The 26550-nt window shown below is 40.4% G+C and overlaps 1 protein-coding gene across 2 annotated transcripts in view; it reads right to left on the bottom strand.

Annotated features, from left to right (window-relative positions):
* Positions 1–25696, bottom strand: part of XPO7 (exportin 7) — a 39692-nt gene extending 13996 nt beyond the window's left edge. The window contains exons 1-18 of one of the 2 annotated variants that reach the window (XM_059371314.1): positions 25623–25696; positions 24956–25102; positions 22622–22715; positions 21900–22066; positions 20777–20869; positions 18230–18334; positions 16704–16869; positions 16006–16079; positions 13788–13907; positions 10567–10713; positions 9216–9388; positions 7276–7469; positions 6508–6613; positions 3727–3862; positions 3146–3219; positions 1908–1988; positions 766–829; positions 160–268 (exon numbers count right to left, since the gene is read on the bottom strand). In XM_059371314.1, the coding sequence (XP_059227297.1) occupies positions 160–268; positions 766–829; positions 1908–1988; positions 3146–3219; positions 3727–3862; positions 6508–6613; positions 7276–7469; positions 9216–9388; positions 10567–10713; positions 13788–13907; positions 16006–16079; positions 16704–16869; positions 18230–18334; positions 20777–20869; positions 21900–22066; positions 22622–22715; positions 24956–25102; positions 25623–25643 (2071 nt within the window). In that variant the 5' untranslated portion in view covers positions 25644–25696. The remainder of the gene's footprint in view (positions 1–159; positions 269–765; positions 830–1907; positions 1989–3145; positions 3220–3726; positions 3863–6507; positions 6614–7275; positions 7470–9215; positions 9389–10566; positions 10714–13787; positions 13908–16005; positions 16080–16703; positions 16870–18229; positions 18335–20776; positions 20870–21899; positions 22067–22621; positions 22716–24955; positions 25103–25622) is intronic. The other variant, XM_059371319.1, reaches the window with a different exon arrangement.
* Positions 25697–26550: the final 854 nt, after the last annotated feature.

Here is a 26550-nt window from a genome sequence, read left to right as displayed (position 1 = left end):
ATAGCATGATGTGTTCTTGGTGAAACCAGACTTATTTCAGAGAGTTCTGTTACTGTTGAAACAACAGGAAAGACCTCCCCCACATCTAGTTTTCTGTGCTCAAGTAAGAATTGACACCGCGCCAGACTGCTGCCGAGCCTCTAGGGTATACTGCAGTACCTAAATCCACCATGAGGAGGCGCCCAAGTGCTGTGTAGAACGTAGTCCGACACCGCATGTCTGTCAGATTGGACTGATTGTTAATGCCCAGAAACGAAAAGTGCTCGCTCTATTCAAAGAAAAGAAGACAAGTTAAAAAGGTAAAGCATGGGCACAGGCAAGCCAGGAATTTCAGAGTTACTGAGCCTTTTCAAGCTAATGGCTATATGGCTATCTTGTCATTCTTTTTTTTTTTTTTTAATTTTATCTTTTTAATTTTTTATAAACATATAATGTATTTTTATCCCCAGGGGTACAGGTCTATGAATCGCCAGGTTTACACACTTCACTATCTTGTCATTCTTAAGAGTATGAGTTGTTGTCTACAACTAATTTATCTTTGCATGAATAGTTGTAGGCAGTGTCATCGTAACCCCGATCACCCCGCTCTCAGGAAGCCACTCAGATGTCTGTGGAGTGTGATCTGGTGGTGTGAAGGGAGTCAGGGAGCAGTCTCTGGCTGGGGAGGCACTGTGGGCCTCAACTGAGAACATCTCCTGTGTATGGCTGTGGAGGAAGCACGTGTGGCTGGCAGGAGAGGAGAGCTGGGAGGAGCGAAGCACTCACCGTGTGATTGTTCAGCATGAACTGTACCGCACTAAGCTTCACCAGTTTCCTTACACTGCTGTACGTGAAGACAAAGAGAGAAGGTCAAGGAAAGTGTGTGCAAATAAGGCATCTCTAATGCAGAATGCAGCTTTCTAGGATAAAGCAAGCAGTTTCTTTCCTGCCTTTGACTTCCATACCCAGATTTTCTTATTTTCCTTAAACACTTGAATATGACACCTGCCAAAAAAGATGTGTTCTCTTCTAAGTGGTATTTAACTGATCAATGACAGAATACCCATTCCAAACTCCCATCTGTAAGAAAAGAGATAAAACCCAGCAGTTTCCCCCAAGAATCATGAATATTCTAGGGTAGCTTCTCTCACTAGTGCTTCTAACAGGGAATTAAGCCCCAAATCCCTGCCTCAGGCACCCACTGTGTGTGGTGAATAAAGTTTTGTCCTCTGCATTTTAGAATGGTACTAGCTATGTACAATCTTTGGGATGACTGAGAAAAGAGTAACTCATTTTTTTCTTTCTTTTTTTTTTTAAGCAGAGAGGCAGGCAGAGAGAGAGAGAGAGAGGGAAGCAGGCTCCTCACTGAGTAGAGAGCCCAATGCAGGGCTCGATCCCAGGACCCTGAGATCATGACCTGAGCCGAAGGCACTGAGCCACCCAGGCACCCCAAAGTAACTCATTTTTATAGGGTTTAGTCTCTTGCAGACCCCTGCTGGTGGAAGTCTGTCTCAGCAATTCAAACTTTATGGCAGACTTAGTCCAAGTCAAGAAGGAGTGCAGCCACTACTTTTACTGCAGAGCTTGTAATCAGGTGGCTTCTACCAAAAGGCTGACAAATAATCAAGATGGACTCTGCATCTGGGAGGATGCAAAAATATTGGCTACGGAGTGTATACTGATCTGCTGGATCTTAGAGATAACCAGGGAGAAATCTGTAGAAACTGTCATGGGGTGGCTCACATTTGGCATCTGGAATTATCCCTCGATTCTGTATGGGTGCTGCCTTTGGCTCCCAGGAGAATGTAGGATACCTGAGCACACATAAAAACTAAATGAAAGTGGAAAGAGCAGGAGGCCATGATTTCTAAGAATGTGGCAAGCCACAGTTCCTGCTGTGCAGAGAAGCCAGCTTGGAAAAAGGATATCCAATGGAGAGGTCATTGAGAAGCTGTAGTGTCTTAGAAGTGATCGGTTCACAGCGGCCCCAGTACTTCAGGTTGGTGATGCTGGAGGACAAAAAGAAGAAAAAAAGCAGGAGATACTTTTGATTTGCCTGGTTTCCTTGAGGGCTGGGAGAAGAAGAAAATCATCCATCAAGAGTCACCACACATCTGCATCACCAATTCACAGACATCACAACCACAAAAAATGGGTATAAAATCTCCGTACTTACATTTGGTTGACTAGAAAAATTATCCTTCAGATAATCTTCACTACTTGGTTCCAAAGCTACACTGGCCCATACCCAGGCCCTTGGAATTCTGGGGCACTCCAGGGCTGATTTCTGCAGCAAGGGTAAGAGATTTCTGCGGCAGTGATAACATGCAGACGTATGCAATTCTGCACCTGCACCATCCACTGTCAGCTGCAGAATTCTAGTAGCCCTTGCTTCCGGGTTCTTGGCTGGCAGAGTCCTTTAGACCCCCTTTGTTTTGTGCATCTTAAATTATTAACCAGCTCATGGATATGAGTGTTTAGGACTGGAATGGCTGGAAGGGGGCAAAATGTCACTTTGCACACAGCCCTGGGTAAAATATTTGGCTCCTAGTGTGTGCTTTGAGATACTGAGCTCCTAAAAAAGGGGAAAATGTGAACAAAGGGGCATAACTTAAAAAAACAAAAACGAAAACAAAACAAACACAAAAGGGCCAATTAGGAGTTCCAACTTTGAAGACAATTCAAATAGCACTCCATTTTGCAGATTCAGGGCTCTCAAAGGGTGTGATGCTTAGTGATAAGAAAAGCCTGTTTTAAAAGTGAGGCTCTCCTCCTTGGGAGGGGGGCATCTAGTGGAAATCAGCACCAGAAAGTGAATGCCCACTCTGGGCATCCTTGGGTGATTGGGTGAGAGGCTGAGCACCAATCATGGGCGGGAGGGAGGTCCATTTTGCTAATGCCATGAAAGGGTTTCACCGGTGATTCCAGAAGCTAGAGATGAGATTCCACATGAACAAAATTAAATCCTTGCCTGTACAAGCCTGGAATGCTCTGGGGCCGGGCCATATCTCTAAGCACAGCTTGTCACACACTCAAATGCACAATTTTCTGACGCAAACGATCAATGCTAGAATACCAAGGCACTGGCAGCATAATGCCAAGATCACATTTTACAGTTGCAACAGGATTGCAAGGGACTCTTGCTGATGGCAAGCCAAACACTTACATTTTTCCTATGAAGACGCTCAGGACCATGGTCTCATCATTCAAGCACAGAACTTCTGAGAGTCGGCGGTACAGCTGGTGTTGTGTTAAGGGAAGAGAAAGTAATCAGAAAATATGGATTAGAAAAGTCACATTCCAACATTGTTTTTGTCCTTATTCAGGGGTAAGATGTGGGAAGAAAATGGACAAAAGTGTAGAGGAAGTCTCTGTTGAAGGGGTAAACTAGTTTCTAAGTATTACTTGATACTAGAGAGATGCTGAGCTATCTTACCAGTACCCTTCACCCCAAGATGACAAATACTGTCAAAACCTTCTGCTGTTCTGAACATCAATTCATGTACAGAGACTGAGAAATGCCAACACTGAGACCACCAGATGTTTTGACCAGCCATCTGTTAAGCACTTGGAACACTAGAGAAATGGACCCAATTCTTGGATGAACCTCTCAAAATTCTACAGATTAAGAAGAGATATCTGGACCATCCTGACACTATAATCTGTGTCTGAACTGCTATCACATGTTTCTCAGCAATTCTGCAAGCATAAGTGAGAACCAAGTGGAGCCAACTGAGCGCCTGTTACCTTAGAGGATTTTTGCACCTGGTCCCCAATGTAGATCTTACGAAACTGTTCAAAAAAGCTCAGCATGGCCAATTCTAGCTTCTCATTACCCGCTTGAGCCAGGCGAGAATCTGTTAGGTTCATCAGCTGGAGCACCCTAGAGGAAGAAGAGCAATGATTCTCTCAACAGCAGGATATCCTGATCACTCTAGAAAATCCAACCTATCCTCAAATAGGCCTCTGTGTCTCCTCTCCTTACCCATCCTATCTGAAAGGCATTCTCTGCAGGCTCAGTGCTCTGCTGAGAGAACAGAATTCCCCATTTCTGCCCCACAGGAACCACAGCAGAAGAATGAATATGAGCGACCTGTTGGCTGTTTAAAAGTTCCAGTCCACCAAGACTAAAGACTGAGGTGGAACTAATAGTTGGCTTAAACATAGTGGGAAAACAAAACAAAACACTGGCACTGGGGTTATGACCTTCCTTGAAACTTTGTGAGACCGTAAGTAAAGCAATTTATTTCTGAGTCCCAGTTCCTCATCTGTAAAATGACGGAGATTGGACTAAGCTCGTGGTTCTCAATTTTTTTTTTCCCACAGAGCCATGAAGAGAATGGGCACATGAAGGGCAATGTCCACAGGCCGGTAAAAGTTCCAGAGACCAAGAGCAGATATGCTACCCGTGACTTCATCCCTTTACCCCCTCCCACACCTTTCCCCCAAAAAGAAAGAATACTGGAATGCAAGTGTGTGAATACTGCATGAATAAGAATGTTACTACAAGTTAAGTCACTTATCATTCTGATGATGTGAGAACAGGTAAACTATTCTTGACATATAATGAGTGAATAAGACTCAGGCATGATGCTATAACACTCAGTATGAGAACCAGTATACAAGACACTCTTTAAACTCAACTTATATTATGACACACATGCAGTATCACACCAGGCTGACGAATCAGATAGCTTATTAGCTTTTATCCTTATCAAATCTTTGCTGAACTCTTCAAAAAATGCCATCTGTGACATGCCATGGAGATTTTGTCAGGATTAAGGCACCTAAGGGCAGATGGGCATCATCTGATAAGAGAAAAATGGGGATTTTTTCAGAATAAGAATTATGGACTGAAATGTCTAGGAACCAATCTATTCTAAACCATCATGTTAAAATGTGTTTATCTCTAAGGAGAGCATTGGACAGTTCAGAACCCTTCAGGGTGGCAGTTCCTCAGGGCTGCAGTCTGTTTGCACACAATTCTGAAACACCATCTATCCTTCTACCTGCATTCTGACAGGAGGATGCAGCGTGCTGTCCAGGGGCTACTGGCCGTGTGACACCATGACAGACTGGATGCAGATACAGATAAGAGAATCCAGCTGACTTCTGAGCCGGACATTAAAACAAAGCCACTTTCCTCATTAATTTTTTTGAAAAAAAAAAAAAAAAAAAAAAAAAAATTTTTTTTAAAAATTTTATTTATTTGACAGAGAGAGAGAAATCACAAGTAGGCAGAAAGGCAGGCAGAGAGAGAGAGAGAGAGGAGGAAGCAGGCTCCCCGCAGAGCAGAGAGCCTGATGCGGGGCTCGATCCCAGAACCCTGGGATCATGACTTGAGCTGAAGGCAGAGGCTTTAACCCACTGAGCCACCCAGGCGCCCCTTGAAAAATATTTTAAAAAACATTACTTATGCTGACATGTAATGGAGATTATTTTTAAGGGAATAAATTTAAATTTTCTCCGTTTTACTTTTCATTTTTTTTTTTTACAAAAAGATTTAAATCATCTCTCCACCCAACGTGGGGCTCAAACTCAACCCTGAGATCAAGAGTCGCATGATCCAGCTAGGTGCCCCAGTTTTACTTTTTAATACAAAAACTATCAATAGCTATATTTTATAAACAGAAACTCTGAGATTCTCAATACATTTTTAAAAAGTAATTTTTAAAATACTTTTAAATACCTTTTTAAGAAGGTGAATAGTCCTGATGAAAAGGTTAGAGAACCTCTGTGGCAGAGTATTAAAAAATTCTGCCTTTTTATTCTTTTAAAGATTCTATTTATTTGAGAGAAAGAGAGCACAAATTGGGGGGAAGGGCAGAGGGAAAGGGATAAGCCGACTCCCTACTGAGCAGGGAGCCCAACCCAGGGCTTGATCCCAGAACCCCAAGATTATGACTGAGCTGAAGGCATATGATACCCAACCAAGTGAACACCCAGGCACCCCCAAATCCTGCCTTTTTATTTCTATGTTAGGTGAATCCTTAGAAATCATTAAATGTTCATTTATAGGTTTTTAGGAAGATGGATGAGAATTACATAGACACAAAATAACTTGAAAACTTCTGGGTGGAACAGTGTATGTCAAGAGATTTGAAAGGCTGTAGAAACTCTGTAATACCGTATTTGGGAATATCTGAACCATATTTTCCTCTTAGTCTTACCCTGCTATGGAAAAAGCAGTCCACATTTCATTAACTCTAAGATATTGTCCTTAAAACTAAAAGCTACTCCCTATTCTGGTTTTCCTAATTCTGTACCCATCATTTCCTTGCTGAATTACTGTAAATGTGTTTTCAGTAAAGACTGTAGGTAGAATTTTTGCTGTATTTATAAAATGTCTGAAGCTGGGGCTATAACAGTCCTTCATTTTCTGGACACCAGCTTCCTGAGATTATATTCTATCAATATAGAAGGAGGAAAGCATTAATAGAAGCATGTCAAGTTCCTGTGATGTTAGGACCCAAAAGGAGGGGTCTCAGTCAAAGCTGTGAAATGGAGAGACTCTGTGAGAGCACCTACCGACAGACAAGCTCGCCATCCATAGCATCTTGCTCGTCAGTGCTGGCAAAGGAAACCCGGCCACCGATCACTGCGCCAATGATGTAAACCAGCCACGTCAGCCGTCCTGCAACAGGAAGAAGATCTGTTAGTGTCTAGACTCCAGCGGTCATTTCATTGACGAAATCTCCTCATAGTGAGGTGTGTTTCTTACTAGGAGCTTCTGTAATCTTAAGAACAGTATGGTAAAGCTATAGTGTCTAATTTTTCTTACTGAGCATAGCTACCACCCTGCTCTGGCAAGGGTGAGGGCAAGGGGAAATTCAGTAGATAACCAACAGTCCCCTATGAGACAAGGTCATTATTTTTAGAGTCCAGTACTTTTTTTTTCTTTTTAAAATTGTATTTATTTGAGAGAGAGAACACAAGCAGGGGAGTAGCAGGCAGAGGGAGAGGGAGAAGCAGGCTTCCTGCTGAGCAGCAAGCCTGACACAGGGCTGGATCCCAGGACTCTGGAATCATGACCTGAGCTGAAGGCAGATGTTTAACCGACTGAGCCATCCAGGAGCTCCAGAGTCCAGTACTTTCTTGGAAGTTAAAAACACATCCACCTAGACACGATTTCAGTTACTCTCCCTTAGCCCTGTGGCATTTATTCATAGTATTCTTTTGTGTAGATGGAGAAGATGGATGATTGAAGAGTCCTTTTGGGGGTTAAGAAGGAAAGAGAGGTGGCAGTGAGTGAAGAAGGATAGCACCACTTTTCAGGCTGCAGCACTGTCCACTCACCTTCCTGCACCGCGATATCCATCGGGCTGGCACTAGCACTCTGCAGCAGCTCCTGATAGGACTGGGCGGACTGGTCAAACAACTGCACGAGGAGTGCACATGTCTTCTCATACTCACAACGACCGATGGTGGACAGCTGGTCCAGCTGCTGCTGCACCAGGCCGGTATCCTCCAGAGGGTCTTCCAGGCCATCCCTGCTCCCAAGGGAAAAGGAAGGCGGCTCACTTAAAAGATACCATTGATTTCCCCACTATGACACCTCTCGTTCTTCTGCATTTAGCCACCGTTTAACAGCACTACATTTTACCAAGAAACATATAATATAAAAAGTGGGAAGATGGTCATACTAAAGTCATCTGCTTTAGATACACTCTGTGAGTTGGTGTCTAGCTTTTGATCTGAACTCCTGCTCCCTTAACGTCTGCCTCAATCCCTTCAGTCCTTTGCTTCATACCCAGGAGCTCTTGGTTTTTACTTTCTTGCTTGTTCTTGGCTCTAAGTACCTTTGGGACTACACATATCCTGTCCCTGTGTGGGGCCATTGTGGCCAGATATGTTTTGGAATTCAGAGCTCTTCAGATTTTAAAGAGGCAATATGATGCTTCTAGCATGTGCTATGAACCCTCAATGGACTCTCCAGGGTAGCAACTACAGTTTTCCTATAGCAAAATGTTTAACCATCAGGAAGAGTCATACAAAGCAGAAGTTTTCAAAAAGGCTCTAAATGGTCTCATATTAGCACATGTCAAATTTTGCCACCAAATGAGTTCTGTTTCCAACCTATGAGAAAATTTAGTTTTCACTTCTTGGATTTTAGACTCACAGAGGATGCACTGTGAATCTATACCAGGTCCTACCTTATGTATCGGTTGCTAGACTTAAAAATCACATTGTACTCCAAGCTCCTCTTCTGTTGCTACATCACAGTATGACAACCCAGCAGCTGCACCAGAATGACCATCACAACTAGAGGTCACAGCTGTGTGTATACTATGGTCCACATACAGGGCCAAGACACAGTAATTTAATCCTTTTAATAACCTGCCCGAGAGCACACAGCTATTAACTGGCTATTCCAACCCAGAGCCCACACCTGTAACCACTCCTCAACAACGCCTCACTGAAACCAGCTGAATCCTCAGGAACAGAAAGTACATGGATGATAGAACAATGCTTTCCAGGGGACTTCACAAATACTTGAATTTTGAAAGGATTCAAGTCATTAACAATTGAGCCTATAACTCTTATGACAATTTAATGCACTTGACTCTGAGCCAATTAAGATCTGATTAAAAAAAACACAAAACAAAACCCAGAACTTCAGAGTCCAATTCCCCTGAAAAATAACAACAAAAAATACAGATATAAATACAGATATACACACATACAAGAAAGGTCCCTCAAGAATAACTTCACTTTTTATAAGTCATTTCTGAAAGGGTCTAACATTTCTTTAGCTATAGATTTCTGGTCAAGTCAAGGTAGACAGAAACCATGCATTCCTGTAACGCAATCGGCAATTAACTGCGTAGGATTCTACCTCTTCTGGTAAGCTCTGGATTGTGTCGTCTTAGTTATCTACTTCTTTCTTCAGGAAACTAAAGCACCTATAACTTACACATAATTCTTATCATCTATAGCTTATAAATGTTCCTGTCGTGTTAAAAAGGAATCATCGGCAAGGACAAAGAGAATACTGATGATATACCTTGTATTCAAAGAGATCGCCAAGGAGGGCAGAAAAATGAGGACATGAATGAGGATGTTGCAGAGAAAGCCTGTTCTCTCAGATTTTATGCTCCACCTGCTATTCGGCTGACATGAGGAAACGGCCGTTAACGGCATCAGCTCCAAGGAGGCCCATGTCAAGTGTGCTTTCGCCAACTGGGTGTCTGACCTCTGGCAAGTCTGACACCAGGCGGCTGTCCCAGTTTCCTTACCTCAGGATGATGTGCACAGATTCCAAACGGGATGTGATATAGGCTTTGGTGACCTCAGGAGTATAAGTTTCCAGCATGTGGGGCTCTGTGGCTTTCACGTATGGCACAGAGGCTGCCAGCCGCTGCCAAAGGCTCAGGAGATAGTGCACACTATTTGGGGCAAATTCCCAGTGCTAAGGAAAACCAAAAGAGCAGGAGGCATATTTCTCATTTTTTATACACATTAGTCCCATGCCATTTGACACAAAGGATAAAGGCTTAAAAAAAAAGAAAGGGATAAATGTTTATGGGCTTTGTTCTGTGCATGACAACTCATCTAATGTGCTTATTATTTTGGAGATTAAGCATCTAATAAAAAGAGCTGCTCTACACTGGTTGTGTAAGCCTTCCCACAAGGAAAGCCTTGTGTAAGTGGTTCTCAAACATTAGTATCCCTGAGAATCACCTGAAGAACCTGTTTGACACAGACACACCAAGGCTCCACTCTGGATCTAGTGAAGCAGAAATTATGGGGGTAAAACACAAGCAACCTGTGTTTTTCATCACACTTTCCAGATGATTTTGATGCAAGCCATAAAATTTGAGAACCACTGTCCTATATTACATGACTAAGAGAGGTCACTAGCTCTCTCTCGACTCTTTTGTCTCACTATGTTCCAATCTTGTTTTTTCAGAGGGATAAGCTAAATATTATCCTTGCAATTCCCACATGTTCCTCTAACCAAACTCCTCGCACTTCTTTAAGGCAAACAATCAGGCTGCAATAACTACTCTGCAGGGTTGCCCTATATTATATTCAGGCGGGGGTGGGGGAGGGAATACAGGCATACCTTGGAGATACTACTAGAGGTCTGATTCCAGACCACTGCAATAAAGCGAGTCAAATGAGTGTTTTGGTTTCCCAGTGCACATAAGAAAGTTTTGTTTCATACTACACTATTGTCCAGTAAGTGTACAATAACATTATGTCTAAAACATAAAGTACATATCTTAAGTAAAAAATATTTTGGTGCTAAAAATGCTAACCATCGCCTGAGCTGTAATCACTGACCACAGATCACCATATTAAATATGAGAAGGCCTGAAATATCCTGTGAATTGCCAAAATGCAATGAGTTCGAACCCCACACTGGGTGTACAGCTTCCTTACACATGAAGCGAGCAAGTGCTATTGGAAAAATGGCACCGACATACTTGCTTAATGAAGGGTTGCCACAAACATTCAACTTGTAAAGAACACAGGATCCATGAAGTGCAATAAAATGAGGTATGCCCGTATTCTTTTAAGTTCAAAACCAATGAGCAAGAGAAGAAGTTTCACTGTGCAGGCGAGATACGAGAGAAGACAAACCTGTAGGCTGGTCACTGTGAAGTTAGCTATCAATCGGATGACCTCAGGGTAGTTTTCCACCTTTACTAATTCTCCCAGTTGATAGTTACTCTTCAATCGGGCCAGCAGTCTGCAAAACTCATGGTAATTGTTTGGGTCTGATAAGCTCTGGTGACAGCACAGGAGGAAAATAAAATGTAAATGTATACTTTCAGAATGACAATGGGGATGGCACAAGGGGAAGGGAGAATCTACTTGAACTTCTCAGCTACAGGTCCTCACTTCTAATGACACATCCGTAGAATGTTCAAAAGCAATTTTTTAGAAAATCACTTTTAAAAGAGATGGTCACATCTACTATCTCATTTGTTCAAAACAATTATCCTGTGGGATGAAATTATTAGCCTCAATTGAAAGTCTGAAATGGAGGCTCAGAAGGATCACATTACTTGCTTAAAGCTGTAAAGTTAATTAGCAGCAGAAAAGGGGGTACAATTGAAGATATTTCTGGTCTGTTTGCTTCCCACTGATCAAAGATCATGAATTTTTCATTTTTACCTCTGTCAAATTTATCATTAAATAAGGCTATACTCCTGTGACAGTCATAAAAATGTTTAATTTATTTACATTATATCATCACTGCTGTAACAATTTAATTCCTAGATTAGTATTTTTATATATTTTACTTTATACTTATATGAAAAACTTTGGATTATTTGCATATTACACTTATATAGGTATATTTATTGTTTTCTTATGTAGGTATTCCTCGATAAGCATACTTTATTTTGTTCACCACCACATCCCTGGTACATAGTAGGTGCTCTATGTATTTGTTGGATGAATAAATGCATTTTTAATAGTCTTTAATAAACGGTGCTAGGAAAACTGGACAGAAACATGCAAAAAAACCAAAACTGGACCACATTCTTACAAATACACAAAAATAAACTCAAAATGAATTAAAGATCTAAATGTGAGACTGAAACCATAAAACTCCTTGAAGAAATGTAGGCAGTCATCTCCTGGACATTGTCCCAGCAACACTTCTCTGAATAGGTCTCCTCAGGCAAGGCAAACAAAGGCAAAAATAAACTACTGGGACTACACCAAAATAAAAAGCTTTTGCACAGTGAAGGAAACCATCAGCAAAATGAAAAGACAACCTACTGAATGGGAGAAGATACCTGTATATGATATATCTTATAAGGGGTTAGGATCCAAAATATATAAACAACTCAACACCAAAAAACAATCTGGTTAAAAAATGGGCAGAGGATCTGAAGAGACATTTTTCTGAAGAAGACCTACAGATAGCCAACAGACACATGAAAACATGCTCAACATCACTCATCATCAAACCACAGTGAGATATATCACCTTACACTTGTCAGAAAAAGACAAGAAGTCCTCGGGCACCTGGCTGGCTGAGTCATTAGAGCACGTTACTCTTTTTTTTTTTTTTTTAAAGAGCATATACCCTTGATCCCAGGGTTGTGAGTTCGAACCCCACACTGGGTGTACAGCTTCCTTAAAAGAACAGAACAAAACAAAAACAAAAGACCAACACCCCCCCCCCCCCCCAAAACCCTACAAACTTGACTTCAAAAGACAAGAAAGAACAAGCGCTGGTAAGGATGTGGAGAAAAATGAACTCTCATGCACTGTTGGTGGGAATATGAACTGATAGAGCCTCTGTGGAAAACAGTATGAAGGTTCCTCAAAAAATTAAAAATAAAAATACTGTGTGATCCAGTAATTCCACTACTGGGTAACTACTCAAGGAAAACAAAAACACTAATCTGAAAAGATATATGCAACCCTATGTGTACGCGGCATTATTTACAATAACCAAGATATGGAAGCAACCTAAGTGTACAATGATAGATGAATGGATAAAGAAGTGGTCTATATATATGTACCATATATACACACACACACATATGTATACACATACACATACATATACATACAATGTATTACATTGCTCAACCATAAAAAAGACTCACATCTGGCCATTTGCGACAATGTAGAAGGACCTAGAGGGTACTATGTGAGTCAAAGTGAACTAAATGAGTCAAATGAAAGACAAATACCAGAGGATTTCACTTATATATAGACTCTAAAAAAATAAAACAAATGAACAAATAAACAACAACCAAAAAAGCAGAGACAGACTCATAAATACAGAGAACAAAGGGTAGCCAGAGGGGAGGCAATGGGCAGGATGGCCAAAAATGGATGAAGGGGAGTGGGAGCCACAGGCTTTCAGTTATGCAGTGAAGAAGTCATGAGGAGAAAAGGTACAGCACAGGGAATATAGTCAATGGTACTATAATAGCCTTGTGTGGTGACAAATGGTAGCCACACTTGCGGTGGGCATAACACAATGTACAGAGTTGTTTCACTATGTTGTACATCTGAAACTGATGTACATTCTCAGTCAACTATACTTCGGTTAAAAAAAAAGAATTATTAAAAAGAGGGACAGAACTGAGTATATTTAAAAACAAAATGGTATTTTCTAGTGGAGAGGAGTGGCACTTTAAAAAAAAGTAGGTGTTGGCTGAATCTCTGGAAATGAAAAACACAAAAAGGCCAATTGAGTTACGCAATGAATACCAGATGGGCAGTATCTCCCTTCCCATCTAAAAGCAGACCTACACACTTGGGTAAATAATGTATATTTAAAAAAAAAAAAAAAAAAAAAGGAAACAGAAACAAAAACCAAACTCTGAATTCTTAATTTCTTGGGGGAAAAATGACCAGCTGTCTTATTTTCCTGTGTCCAAGTGGTCCTTTCCCCTAACTCCTGCATTCTTGAAGCTAGAGGATACAAATTCCTCATTTGGGTAAACATTTTCAAGAATCTGCCTACAGGACACCTGGGTGGCTCCATCGGTTAAGCCGCTCAGGTCATGATGCCAGGGTCCTGGGATCAAGTCCTGCATCAGGCTCTGTGCTCAGCAGGGAGCCTGCTTCTCCCTCTGCTTGCCGCTCCCCCTACTTGTACTCTCTCTCTGATAAATAAAATCTTAAAGGAAAAAAATCTGCCGACAGATACAGACTCAGTTAAACCTTCTGAGAATGACACACTGAAGTGTTCTCTAGGTTTCTGCTAAGTGTGGCTTCTAGATGGTAGTTCCTTCGGATTCAATAGAGAGGCATATACTAATTACACACATCCACACACAACATGTATTTAAATATGTATTCAAATAGTTAATTCTCAAAAATCTTACCTGTGGGTTTTCCAGTATTCGCTTAACACCATCAACAAGATGTGAGAGAAACTTGGCCCTCTCTGCATTGTTGAACAGGGATCTTCTGACTGAGGCAATCTGTACTAAGCAGGATAGTACCTAAGAACAGGCACAACCAAACACAACTGATTAAAAAGATGATACAGCTACTCCATATTATCTTTTCCCTCTTTCCCCTCCTAGAATATTCTTCCTTGCATATGCTATTAACTGTTCTTTCAACCTCCCTACTATTACCATGATACAGAAAGACCAAGAAGAGTACAGCTGAGGATACTGGAAACAGCTTTATTAAAAGAAAAAAAAAAGATCATTAGATCCAAGTTACCATAACAATTAGTTAAATTCAGTCTGGAAATTCACTTAGGTATTATTCTTTGACCACCCAATGGCTTCTTTGATTCTTTTAAGATATGTATTTAAGGCTTGGAAATACCATACAATTTGTAGGTTAAGAAAGCTTTAGGTGTCGTTTTCTCTGCTTCACTAAGACTTTTGGCTAATCAGGCTTTGCCATAATGAAATAACCAAGCTAGATCTGTGTTCTGAAAAGAACAGGCTTTACCCTGAAAACCTTTCCCCTTTCCCCACTGTGCTAGGTATTTATACTGTCTGCCCCTCCAGATCTGTCTTCTATCCTTCTCCACACTGCTCTGTTCCCTGGGAGGCTGACTTCTTCTGTCCATTTAGAGCCACAGCTCCCCCTCCCTCCTGCCTCCAGTAGGCTTCAACCACTAGAAAGTACTAGCAAGAGATTAAGGGCAGGAAGAAAGAGGTAACCCCTGTGGACCCCTGGCTAGGCCATGAATGGCAGTGTCCCTCCCTCTGCGCCCAGCCCTAGCCTAGGCCACAGCTTCAGTTCTTTCCAGGGTTTCCTACCCCTTGCCACCTGGGGCTCCCTACTACTGTACACCCTAGAGGGTATACCTCACCTCACCACCCCTGGCTAGATTCCCTTAGTGTTGCCCACATCTTTACTAATAGTCTTTTCATGAACTACCTCTCCAGTGAGCTACCTTTTCCTGAAGTAAACTTAAAGATACAAACAACACTGAATTCACATTTCTACTAAAGCTAAGGTCTACATGTGGAAAAGTATCGTAATAACCAGGAAAACAGCCTACTGTAGAAACACTGTGTAAAACACCCATTACTTTACTGTATTCTTATCTGTGTGCTTTGTACGTTAGCAATTTACATGAAATAATCTGAAATACTAGGCCAATGTCTTTCAGGACCTGGGTGAATTTTGAAATTTGACGAGGTTAATTACTGCCTTTTTTTTTTTTTTTTTAAAGATTTTATTTATTTATTTGACAGAGAGATCACAAGTAGGCAGAGAGGCAGGCAGAGAGAGAGAGAGGAGGAAGCAGGCTCCTTGCTGAGCATAGAGCCCTATGCGGGGCTTGATCCCAGGACCCTGAGATCACGACCTGAGCCGAAGGCAGCGGCTTAACCCACTGAGCCACCCAGGCGCCCTAATTACTGCTTTAAAGGAGAAAAATGCATCATTTCCAAGAGCTCTGTAATGTTATCCAGGACGGTATTCAAATTTACCTTCTCCTCACAGCTTCCATTTATCACTTATGTAACATGTGCCTGAAGGACTTTCAAAAATTTTCTTGGGGGGCACCTGGGTGGCTCAGTGGGTTAAAGCTTCTGCCTTCGGCTCAGGTCATGATCCCAGGGTCCTGGGATCGAGCCCCACATCGGGCTCTCTGCTCAGCAGGGAGCCTGCTTCTCCCTCTCTCTGTCTGCCTTCCTCTCTGCCTACTTGTTATCTCTGTCTGTCAAATAAATAAATAAAATCGTAAAAAAAAAAATTTTCTTGGGCAGGATAATCTTCAGTTAGACAACACAAGCTGAATCCCCCCCCCAACCCCTCCCACACACACACTCTAGCTTGTGGCTGTTTGAGGTACAGTATAAAGTCAGATTCAAGATGAGACAGAAGAGCTTGGCATTTGCAGCAATTTGTCACTAGACAGGAATAATTTAAAGAGAATTAAATTAATTCTCTTCACTACGAGAACCTTTAGGCTACAAGCTTTACCACAAAAGGCTAAATAACTAACCCTAGCATTTGTATGCTTCACTTGGATGATTTTGTACGACAGAATGAATGAGTGTAAGGCTCATTCACCACTGCTACTTTTTGGATGTAGGTGGGGCTTTAGAAACTGTGGTCCTGACTCACCAGAGGTGAAAATGAAGGAGGGATGGAATGATACAGGTCAAAAAACAGCTGCAGAGTTGAAGAATCTAAGAACGCTGAAAAAAGACAAAGGAACCATTACTGAGTACGTCGCTTGTTGCTAGTGACACACTTACAGCACTATGTACTGGGGGGCACCTCCTCTCACAGGGTTCCTTTCAAGGGATAAGCTAAGAAGGGCTTTGGGGTTTTTCCTGTTTTTTTTTTTTGTTTGTTTGTTTTTGTTTTGTTTTATTTTTTAAAGCACTAGGTTTTACCTCCTCTAAAGAACAGATTCATTCCTATGACCCCCAGAGAACTTAAGACAATCAGGGCTATGTTCAAAGCAAGAAGTTTGATTCTGAAAAACGTAAAAACAAGCATAAGCACACGTTCTTTTCTTTGGTTTCATGTTTAAACCTAGAAATGACCTCAAATAAGTAAGGAATCCCTAGGTGATGAATGTGAGAAGGTCAAACTCACATCTGTTAGTAACCCAGTAATTAAAAAAGTCCTCCCCAAGCTAGGAAACCCAAGTAAGGTTCCTTCAACACCCTCTTCCTCACTGTATCAAGATAGATGCTGACTTTCTAAGTTTTCTCTAAAAGCAAGCAAGGGATCTCCAGGGGTTCCTCAGACCATCCGGCAGACATGATGTGGGGCTGAGCAGCAGTCTGTTCCCGGGGGTGCAGTACTCCTACCTGATCTCCAGCTGGTGGGAATCTGTACTGTGCACAGGTCATCTGAGGACTCATCAGTAGAAGTGCCGATGAAATCAAAGTTTAGGCAGTTATGAGTGAGTTTGAGCAGTTGCATGAGTAAGCCATGCTGACTTTCATCATTCAAGTTTAGATTCTTTCCTGAAGCCTGTAAAAATTACCATATAATGAGCCCCAAACAATCACTCCTCTCTTCCAAGTTTGCTGCCAGACTCCTTAGAAGGCTGTTAAGCCAGAAAAGGAAGGCAGTATTTCAACTCAATGAAGTGATGTTTCCCCTGCAAAAGGGGCTGCACTTCTGTCACCTTAATGTCATTGTGAAAACCCTAGCTGCTTATTTACTATAAAAACACGAAACTGGTATTTAAAGAAATCCCCCTTTTGACACGTAAGGTTTACATGTTGTAGACATAGTGGCCACAGGGGATTCTGAAGCCATACGGGATGGGTGGTTACTCCATTTGCTGTGAGATCCTGGTTATATCTAGATGGGGCTGGAGACCTCAGTGACTAGGTGGCTAATTGGTTTGATGGTATCAGCCAGAAAGAGTCAATCCTCAGTTTTCTCAAAAGCTTTCCCCCTTCAGGGTGTATAATAGCTGTTGCCAGGTAGCTTGCCCAACCCAAGGATTGTTTGGGAATTCTGAGGTAGAACTAGGTAATTGAGGGAAAAGATGAACATCATTAACGCGGACAACACAAAGAATCTAAACTTGCTTCTAAAACTCACGACATAAGGGAAAATGAGACTAAGAACAAAAAAAACACACAAAACACCAAACCAAACCACCCAAAATGAACAAACAGCCAGACGCTAACCCCATCTAGTTTTCTACAGGGAGGTCCATATAGACTGTTATAAACGTGTAAGACTCACAGGTGAGCATTTCTTTCCTAGTTCAACTCATTCATAAATGAACTTGAACATCCATTTTCCATTTTAAAACAGGTAATTTCCTTATGTGGTAACTGTCTACCCCTTCAGGTTATGAAATCTAAATGGATGTTAGAAATTCAAAATCTACTTTTCCTTACAGATGCTGCTTGTTTATGTGCCGCCTGAAACTCAGCAGGGGGCAGGGGAGCCAGCCTGTTTCAGTATGCTAACAATGCAGTCAGAACCTGCTTTTAGAGCTCTAAGAATCCAAACACCATAAAGCTAACATGCTTTTATTCCATGCAGGAAGATTTTATGTGGGTATAAAAAAGCAAACAACAAAATCCCAAACTTTGTGTTAAACCAGATTCCCTGGGATACGTGTTCACTTACTGTGCTTTGCTTAAGGGAAGAGCTCTGAAATAAGGCAAGCGCAATCCCCTCTCTAGAGTCAGTGGTCAGTATGGTACTTTCTTCCACATCTTGGAGACCGGTGTCGTGTGAGAGATGGCAATGGTTAGAGCTGCACCAACTCTCAAGGGGTGAGCTTAGAGCTGACCTTTAACAGGTCCCAACTCATTCTCATCCTTTCAAAGGGGACTGGGAAGCAGGATCCAACCTACAATCTCACCTGTTTTAGTAAATTGCAGGAAAGTGTGAAGATATCAAATAACGATGAATCTCGGAAAGAAGAGGCTATTTTTCTGTGCTTGGTTAAAGGATGCGTGGTGTCGGCCTGCGCAAAAAGATAAACCAATTCAAGTTTTAGAATTAATTGCAAAGAAAAAATTTTCATATAGACATCAAGTAAACTAGGATTTCCAATAAAACCAACTTACACACAAAATACCTTTTTAATGTTTAAATCACTGTTAACTCGCGAATAATGAGAGGATGCAAAGGATAATAAGCTGCTAACAGCTAGTCAGGATGGGTCTATAGCTTACAGACGGAAGACAGAAAGATGGATGAGCATCTCCACTGCAGTTTTAATTTCCTCCACATTTAGGGAGGTAAAATTTAACCAACTGCTGGCAGATACTGTTAATAATTTCTAGCATATTGTATTGTGGCTTAGTCTCAGAAACAGATAGTGGTAAAGCTTGGTAAACAATCCACCTGAGGCTAAAGTCACCACAGAATTTCCAAAGCAGTCTTTAACTGACAGCCATGAACTTAGGATGACTGACAATAGCCCATGATACTCCCCACTTCTCTAACCTATTTTAACACATAGTCTCTATTCTAGAAGTGAGCACTTAATTGAAGGGGAGCATCAGTCTCTCACTGTTTCCTCTGTTCCTCTCTCTTCAGCCAAACGTTAAAGGTTTTTATGGTTAAGAACTCTGTTTTTACTTCTTTAGTATGCCCTCTATTCTTGACACACAGGCACTTCAGTAAGCAGAACAAAGGGATTTCAAGGTTACCAAGGGAATTTTTAGTCCAACCACCTCCTGTAACCTTAAATCTCTTCTATTCTATATACCAATCAGTTCATTCAGGAGAGGGCTCATCTGCTGTTGGCATGTTAAAGAATAATGCAGCAAGATTTCTGACAATCAAGTTATGGACTCCCCTTGATTTTTCTTTTTTTTAAAGCTTCATTTACTTATGTAGTCTACACCCAATGTGGGGCTCGAACTCATGACCCCGAGATCAAGAGTCACATGCTCCTCTGAGCCAGCCAGGTACCCCTCCTCTTGATTTTATTTCTAAGTTCAGACAGGGCTGGTAAAAGAAATATGCTTTCTGATTTAAATCTGACAACCAAAAAAAGAAGAGAAAACTAAGTTTTGCAGAGGTTCAAAATATCCCCCAATTCTAGCTTCAGTGTCACTGTGTTATCATAAATATCTTGGATAGTATGACATTGCCAGTTTATAGACCATTTTCCATATGTAATCAGGTATGCTGATGATAACACAGAGAATAACTGCATACATTAAGTACATTACACACATTTCTACTGTTCCATTAAGAAAGACAAAATTTTGAAGTTTTAAAATATATCAATATTGGTGTACTATGCGGGGCCAAGCTTCCACAAGGAGAACATTAACCCCACAATCTCTGTCCTCAGTTAATGAGTGCTCTCATATTACAAAGGTAACAGTGGCTCAATAAGAAGTTACTTGTTAAGAGCAAAGGCTCTGGAATAAGATGATGTGGGTTCAAATTCAGATATTGTTGCCTGCTAACTGTGATACTTTAGGCGAATTATTGACCCTTATGTGCTTCAGCTTCCTCATCTAGAAAATGGGACAGCCACGGAACCTATGTCCCAGGACTAAGGTGAGAATAAAAATTAGCTGCTACCAGTGCTCAGAACAGCGCCTGCTGCATAGTAGTCACTCCATTATTATTCTGATAATTACTGACCATGGTGGGGATCGCATGTGACAGAGAACAAAGTATGGACTCCAGAGTTTAAGTAACTAGAAGCCGATGCATTTAGAACAGTACTACCTCACAGTTAAAATTTCTCAAGGTTAATAAAAAGGTCTATATAAATATGCGCAGTAGCAACAGTGATGCCGAGGTAATTCACAGCTGGCGACTGAAGGGTGAGATGTCACAACTAATATTAATACTGGCCTATTCAATAATTACAAAATTTTAGCTGGATACAAAAGTAAATGACTAAAATAAAAAATAATAGCCACAGCAAAAGAAAGCCACTGGTGTTTCCTCTGTAGTAACCTGTGACAAGGACTATTCAAAAAGTTATTGTATTTAGCAGAATGTCTTAAGCATTCTAAAAAGATGACCAGAAAAGTCTTTAATAGTAGCACTTGCGAATTGAGTTTTAAATGGTAATAAATACATGGTAATTATTTAGCAGATATTCTATTCCACTTTTGTGATCCCCTTTTTGGATGCATTCTCTTTCATTAGCAAAGCAGTAATTTACTAAGGTTTTAACTTAGGAATGTTGCTCTCATCTCTCACAATGAACATTAATACCAGTAAGGAGAGCTGATGGGCGGATAAAATGTTCTGGAGGCAGACCGGGACCAGGATATTAAGAACGAGGTAGGCTGCATGTACAGAGGAAAATCCACTGGAACTATTGTTTCAAAGGGCATTAATCACTTACCGCAAAAGCACACAACTGCCAAAAAAGATCATCCCACACAAAGCAGAAAACACCAATACTAAGAAAAAATATGGCACTTACTTCAATGAGGAAGGCTGTAGCACTTACTTGATTAATTTCATTGGTTAGCTGAGATAAAATTGTGACGCCAATGATGCAGTACTCAACACTATCCTGGTAAAAACAAGGCAAGGCAGACGTTGGTGTGTGCAGCATGACTCTGGCCATGGCCCTGCAGCCATGCTTTCGAAATGGCAGAACCCTGTGTAGCTAGGGAACTACCGAGATAAGGCAGCAAGGAATTGTAGTTTAAAACTGTTGCTTTGCAGGACATGAAACGTAACCGCCACAGAGAAAGAGTGCTAAATCTAATTTCATCAAGACTGAAACCTTTTGAATTTAATAAATAGTCATGTGCATTATACCATATCCATTATACAAAGAAAAACTGGCAAAATACACTTACGTGACAAATGGGTGCATAACGTAATTCACATAAAAAGACTACATGTAACAATAAGAAAAAAAACAAAGAGCCAGATTTTTAAAATTTTAAGTAAGATATAAATGGGAAGTTCACAGAAAAAAGACTAGTAGTATATTAATGTATGAAAATTTGTTCTGTCTCATTCCTAACTCAAACGCTGAGATACGAATTCTTTTTTTTATTAAATTGGAAAAATAAAAAAGCTGAGCTCCCAGGGTGGAGGTACAGAAGAATAGGCAGGCACTCTTTTAGCTGTTGTAGGGAAACAACTTTTTTTTGAGGATAATTTGGAAATATCTCTGCAAGCCAAGAATACACACATACCTTTGATTGTATAATTCTAAGGGTAGGAATTCACCCTACAAACACACTCGTTATAATCCAAGTTTGACAGGTGTATATTATGTTTGGATATTCACTGAAGTGTTTACTTAACAGTCAAAGTACAGAACCAAACTAAATGTCTACCTACAAGACATTATTTAATTAAGCGATGGTATTTTCAGATTGGAATAGTATACAGGCATTAGAAAAAATGGTGTTGGTCTGTGCTGACATGTAAGCATGTAAAGCCAAGCAATATTAAAGGCAAAAAAGACACAGAAGATAACGTACAAAATAATTTCATTTTGTGTAATTTCTAAAAAGTAGATCACTATGTAAGCATATACATGTTGCTTCTCACATTCCTACTACATCACATATATACAATCATACCTGTAAGAACCTTGTGACGTCTGTGATTGCATTTCTGAAGACGTAGTCATCCTTCTGACAGTCAAACCAGCCCAGTTTTGTGATTCTGGCATATAACTGAATAAGTGCTTGTGTCACAAAAGTAGCCAACTTTGGCCGAGTGGCAAGGTAGTTGAGCACATAGTTCCCTACAAAACAAAAAAATCCACGTAATAGAAAGCTCTGCCAGGGAAGGGCACACATCTTTATATCAAACATCCAAGACCCTTAAACCTTAAACTCTCTTAATTCTTGTTTCTGTTGTATTTCCTTAATTCTTAATGCGATTGAGAAATGGGACTCTGAATTTAAGATTAGTAGGCTTTCTAATTCAGGATGTTATACTTGTCACAATGAAGACTCAAGAGTATGGCAGCCTTTAATCCACTCCCAGATAGTTAAGTAACACGCCTGCACAGAATTCAAAATCTTTAACATTTTTCTTTGTTATTAATGGCCATAAAGACTGAGTGAAAGAAACCTCCTGACAACAAAAGGGATGATTTAAAACTTTATCTAGGAATAATTATAAAAGGTCCTCTTCACTTTCAAAAGCCCTAAATTTGGGGGGAGGGACTGGATTCTACATATTTTATATGCTTACCAATTTCAGAACATTATCAAACAAGCAATGTGAATTTAACTATTACTAGCTCATCACTAAACAAACTAATTTCTTGAAAACAGATTAATTCTCTACTTACGAATATCTATGCGTTGCTCCAATGGTAGAGGGTTGTTTGTGCGTGATACAAGCTTTGTAAGGCATGTAGCTGCCAGTAACTGGGAGTAAGAGGACTGTGGAAAGACGGGGAAAAGGACTCAGAATTCAGTTTTATTGAGTTAGTCAGTCATGAGGTTTTTTATTTGGAGTTCTATGCTGAGATTCAAGAAATATTAATCAGTTCCGCCATATTTGATCCTCCACATTTTAGAGGGTCTAGGAAAAATGAGTCCCACACAAAGTATATGTTCTTTGAACTGATTTCAGTTATGAACAAGGTAAGTATGACATGAATGGCCTGATCGAACTGAATCCAGGGCAGATTTTGTATCACTTAGAGGGGGCCCATACTGGAGAGGATTGCTTCAGAAAGATATTAAGAAAACAGATCTTTAGAAGATGGATCTCTTCTTTCATTTACCAAGAAATCTTCTGTCAAAATCCTCATTATAGTGATGCTTCAAAAAGTTTCAACTTAAAATAATGCTAAAGTGTACCATTACAAAGTTTAAAAAAAAAAAAAAAAAGCAGCATTAGAGAGAGCCATTACATTATGCTGTAGAGTTAATCCCTGAACTGTATGTTTACATCAGCACAGCTATCAATCAGATACAGCTTCCGGCAATGCATATGCTAGTTTTAAAGTAAATTTGTAACAATTATTTGTGAGAAAGAAAATCTATGTACTGTGCAAGGGAATAGCATTATCATATTCTCACATGTGGATTTTATGCATTTTAACCTTATGGAGAATAGAATATTCTGGTATACTAATTGATCATAATGTATAAAAAAGAGCCGTGAGCAAATTCTTCCATGTGGCTCTATTATGATAATGTCCTATAACAGGGACAGACTCCGGACTATTAAAACAATTTAATTAAGGGTTAAGGATAATTTCCTGTAACACTAAAAATTCTTAAGACAGGATCCACAGGCACTGCATAATGGCATCAGTTATAAAAAAGTTTATGCTTAAGAAAAAAATCTATAAAGTGATTTTGATATGTGATTTTTATTCAACACTCCTGAACATGGTTTCAATTCATTAGAGTAGTGATAACGCAAGAGAGGCTACTCTAAATATAGAACACAGCATACAATCGTAACTATACATTACACAACATCTAAATGGTTTCTAGACATAATTCCAATAAACCTGCTTAGTTACTAAGATGTCAGCAGAGATTAAAAGGAAGATTGCACTGTAATTGTTCTTAGTACTGCACCAATCCTGTTTTACTGCAGCTTGATTTATTTACTGACTGTCAACCTGAGGCTCCAGAGTTAACAGGGTCAGAGATGATACCGTGGGGCTCCAGTGGGAGTCACCTGGAAGAGCTGGTCATGCATCTCCCGTAGCATAAAATATACGAGTGTAAGTGGGTCAATCTTAAGACTAAGGGACTGGGAAGAAATATACAACATACTACATGCAAAAACAGAGCAGAGCACTGTACCATCTCTGACCAGGGCTCTGTAACTTTCCTATGCTTGGAAAGAGTTCACTCTCTCAGCCACTAGAGGATAATTTTTAGCCAACTGAACAAATACTGTAACATTGTCAGTGAAAATGAAAATATGAAGTCATCTAGAATTTTACCCTCAAAACAAATTAACTGCTTTTGTTCTTTCCACATGTCCTTCCAGTCTGAGGTAAGAGTGCTAGCTGCTGGTCTAGCTGGGGCTGACTCTCTCAGGCCCTTTCAGGATACCCTTGTTGGATTCTTAGCCTTCCTAAGACCTCCATCTTGCCCCCAGTACTAATTTAATCAAACTATGTCTCGTATTATACTGATCACTGCACTGCCATTTTCAAGCCCTGAGAGGCTCTGATTCCATTTTAAAACTCTTGACCTCTTGTGGTTTTCCTTGTGGAACGTTCCCCCCAGGGCTCGAGGGCAATATGCAGCAGCTGTGGCACAGGAGGCAGCACAGCGACCACTACGGCGCTTGCACGGTGACATGGGCTATGTTGAGTAAGAAGGGTCATGTGTATATAGCCCTGTCTTCTTTGTAAAGGGTACGAGGTGGTACTTAAGTGTGAAAAACAGAAAGAAAGTCCCAGAAATGTGATTCAAGGTGAAAAATGACAGAACACAATATATGTTCAATGAGATTTTCCTGACGAGGCTGTGTGTCCTTTTACTATCAACCTGGCAGTTAGCGATGATGCTTTTTAAAGGTGAAATTAAGAAGGCAGAGAGGCACCTAGAAGAACTAAGGAACACAAGCTATCCCAATCCATCCTTAAACTTTGAATGTATTTTCCTAAACCTCTATTACCCTTCCGGATTTTTCAAATCTTACGTACACTTCCTCTTTCGAGGAGTAGCTGGCACTTGCTCAGGCAATCAGGGCTGTTGGTGAATTCAACCAAGGCTTTCTCTGCCTGGAGTCGAGTAGTTGTGTCTGTTGTCTCATAAAGCTGTTTGCACAGATTCTCTAGTTGGGCCAGGCTCTGGAAAAGATCAGTCAAGAAAGAAATCAGTCCAGCCTACTATTTATACACAAGGTACTGTGCACAAAATCTCTAGATGAAGATAAGTAATAATCAATGGAGAGAGACCTGCTTCTCAACTCTGAGGAGAATCTGGGTGACCTTTATCTAATTATTTATAGCTTTTAAAATTTTATATTTTAGAAGACAAAATGGTAAAATACCTATACTTTTTAAGTCATTCTGTTAGAGATCAATTGCAAATGATATATTCATTTTTCCTTGCAAATACCCATCCTCCTAAGCTTTTCCTAAAGGCCTTCAAATAAAAATTCAGAATTTACTTCTTGTCAACAACTTCAAAACAATACTGGAGGCACTGCTATAAAATTAAACACATAAACATACAACATAAGTGTCACATATATCTTTATATAATTTTAAGTATTTTGCCTTTTCCTAGTAGTTATTAGCTCACAATTATGTGTGCCAATAAAGATGGCCAACCTCTATGAGAAAGCTTCAGAATGCAAGTACGCACCTTCCTCCCTGGATCTCTCATGTTTCAAGTTCAGGGACTCTCTCCTCCTGTCGTACTTTAAACTCTTGCTTCGGTTCCAAATTTAAAGTGGAAGGGTCAAAATAAATTCAACCCTCACATATGCTCAGACGGAGATAAGACCAGGGAAACGCCCCCAAACAAACCCTTCTCTCCAAATCTTGAACCAGTTCCAAGGAGGCAGGAAGGGGATGGGTGTGTGCTTTAGTCAAAAACCCAAAGGGATGCAAATCTACCTCCACTGAATGTGGTGTTGAAAAGCAAAGAGGAAAGAAACCAGTAAGAGTTCACTTAACTGTCACCTTTCACTGACTGGAGAGGGCAAACATCTGTTAGTCTTTAAAGGAATGGTTTGGACTTTAAGAAGAAATCAGCCTATTATCTACAGTAGCAAGCAAGATTAGGTTTAAACAGTCTGAGGGATCCTACTATTAGAAATGACAATTCTGACAGAAACAGAAATAACAACAACAACAATAATAATGATAATAATTAAACAAACTGACCTGGGTAAATAGCCTACAATTTCTTACACAGCTTGTCTGCCCAAGGCTTTTCATGATCACTTTATTATGGTGTTCTTTTATAAATCACAGCTTTTGCACTAAGCAGGAAAACCCTTAGGGCAGGATACCTATTTTACTCAACCTGATTAATAAATTTCAAACATTAACCTAAAGGAAACAAGAAAGACAAATACTGATACTCTAAGACCAGCAGTCTCACTTCAGAGAGCTCCCCAACAACAGACCCAACATCCCCTACTCCAAAACAAAATCAACCAACCACCCTTCAAAGTATCTTGGGACTCTGGCCGTATGTTTAATTTGTTCCTCTCTGACTTCCAGGAGTCTTACTTCATACCTTCTTGAATTTAAAAGCACAGAGGAAACTGCACTTGTAAAAAAGT

The sequence above is a fragment of the Mustela nigripes genome, chromosome 1 (assembly GCF_022355385.1).
Source record: "Mustela nigripes isolate SB6536 chromosome 1, MUSNIG.SB6536, whole genome shotgun sequence".
Classification (NCBI taxonomy): domain Eukaryota; kingdom Metazoa; phylum Chordata; class Mammalia; order Carnivora; family Mustelidae; genus Mustela; species Mustela nigripes.
This window is presented reverse-complemented; position numbering and strand designations above follow the sequence as displayed.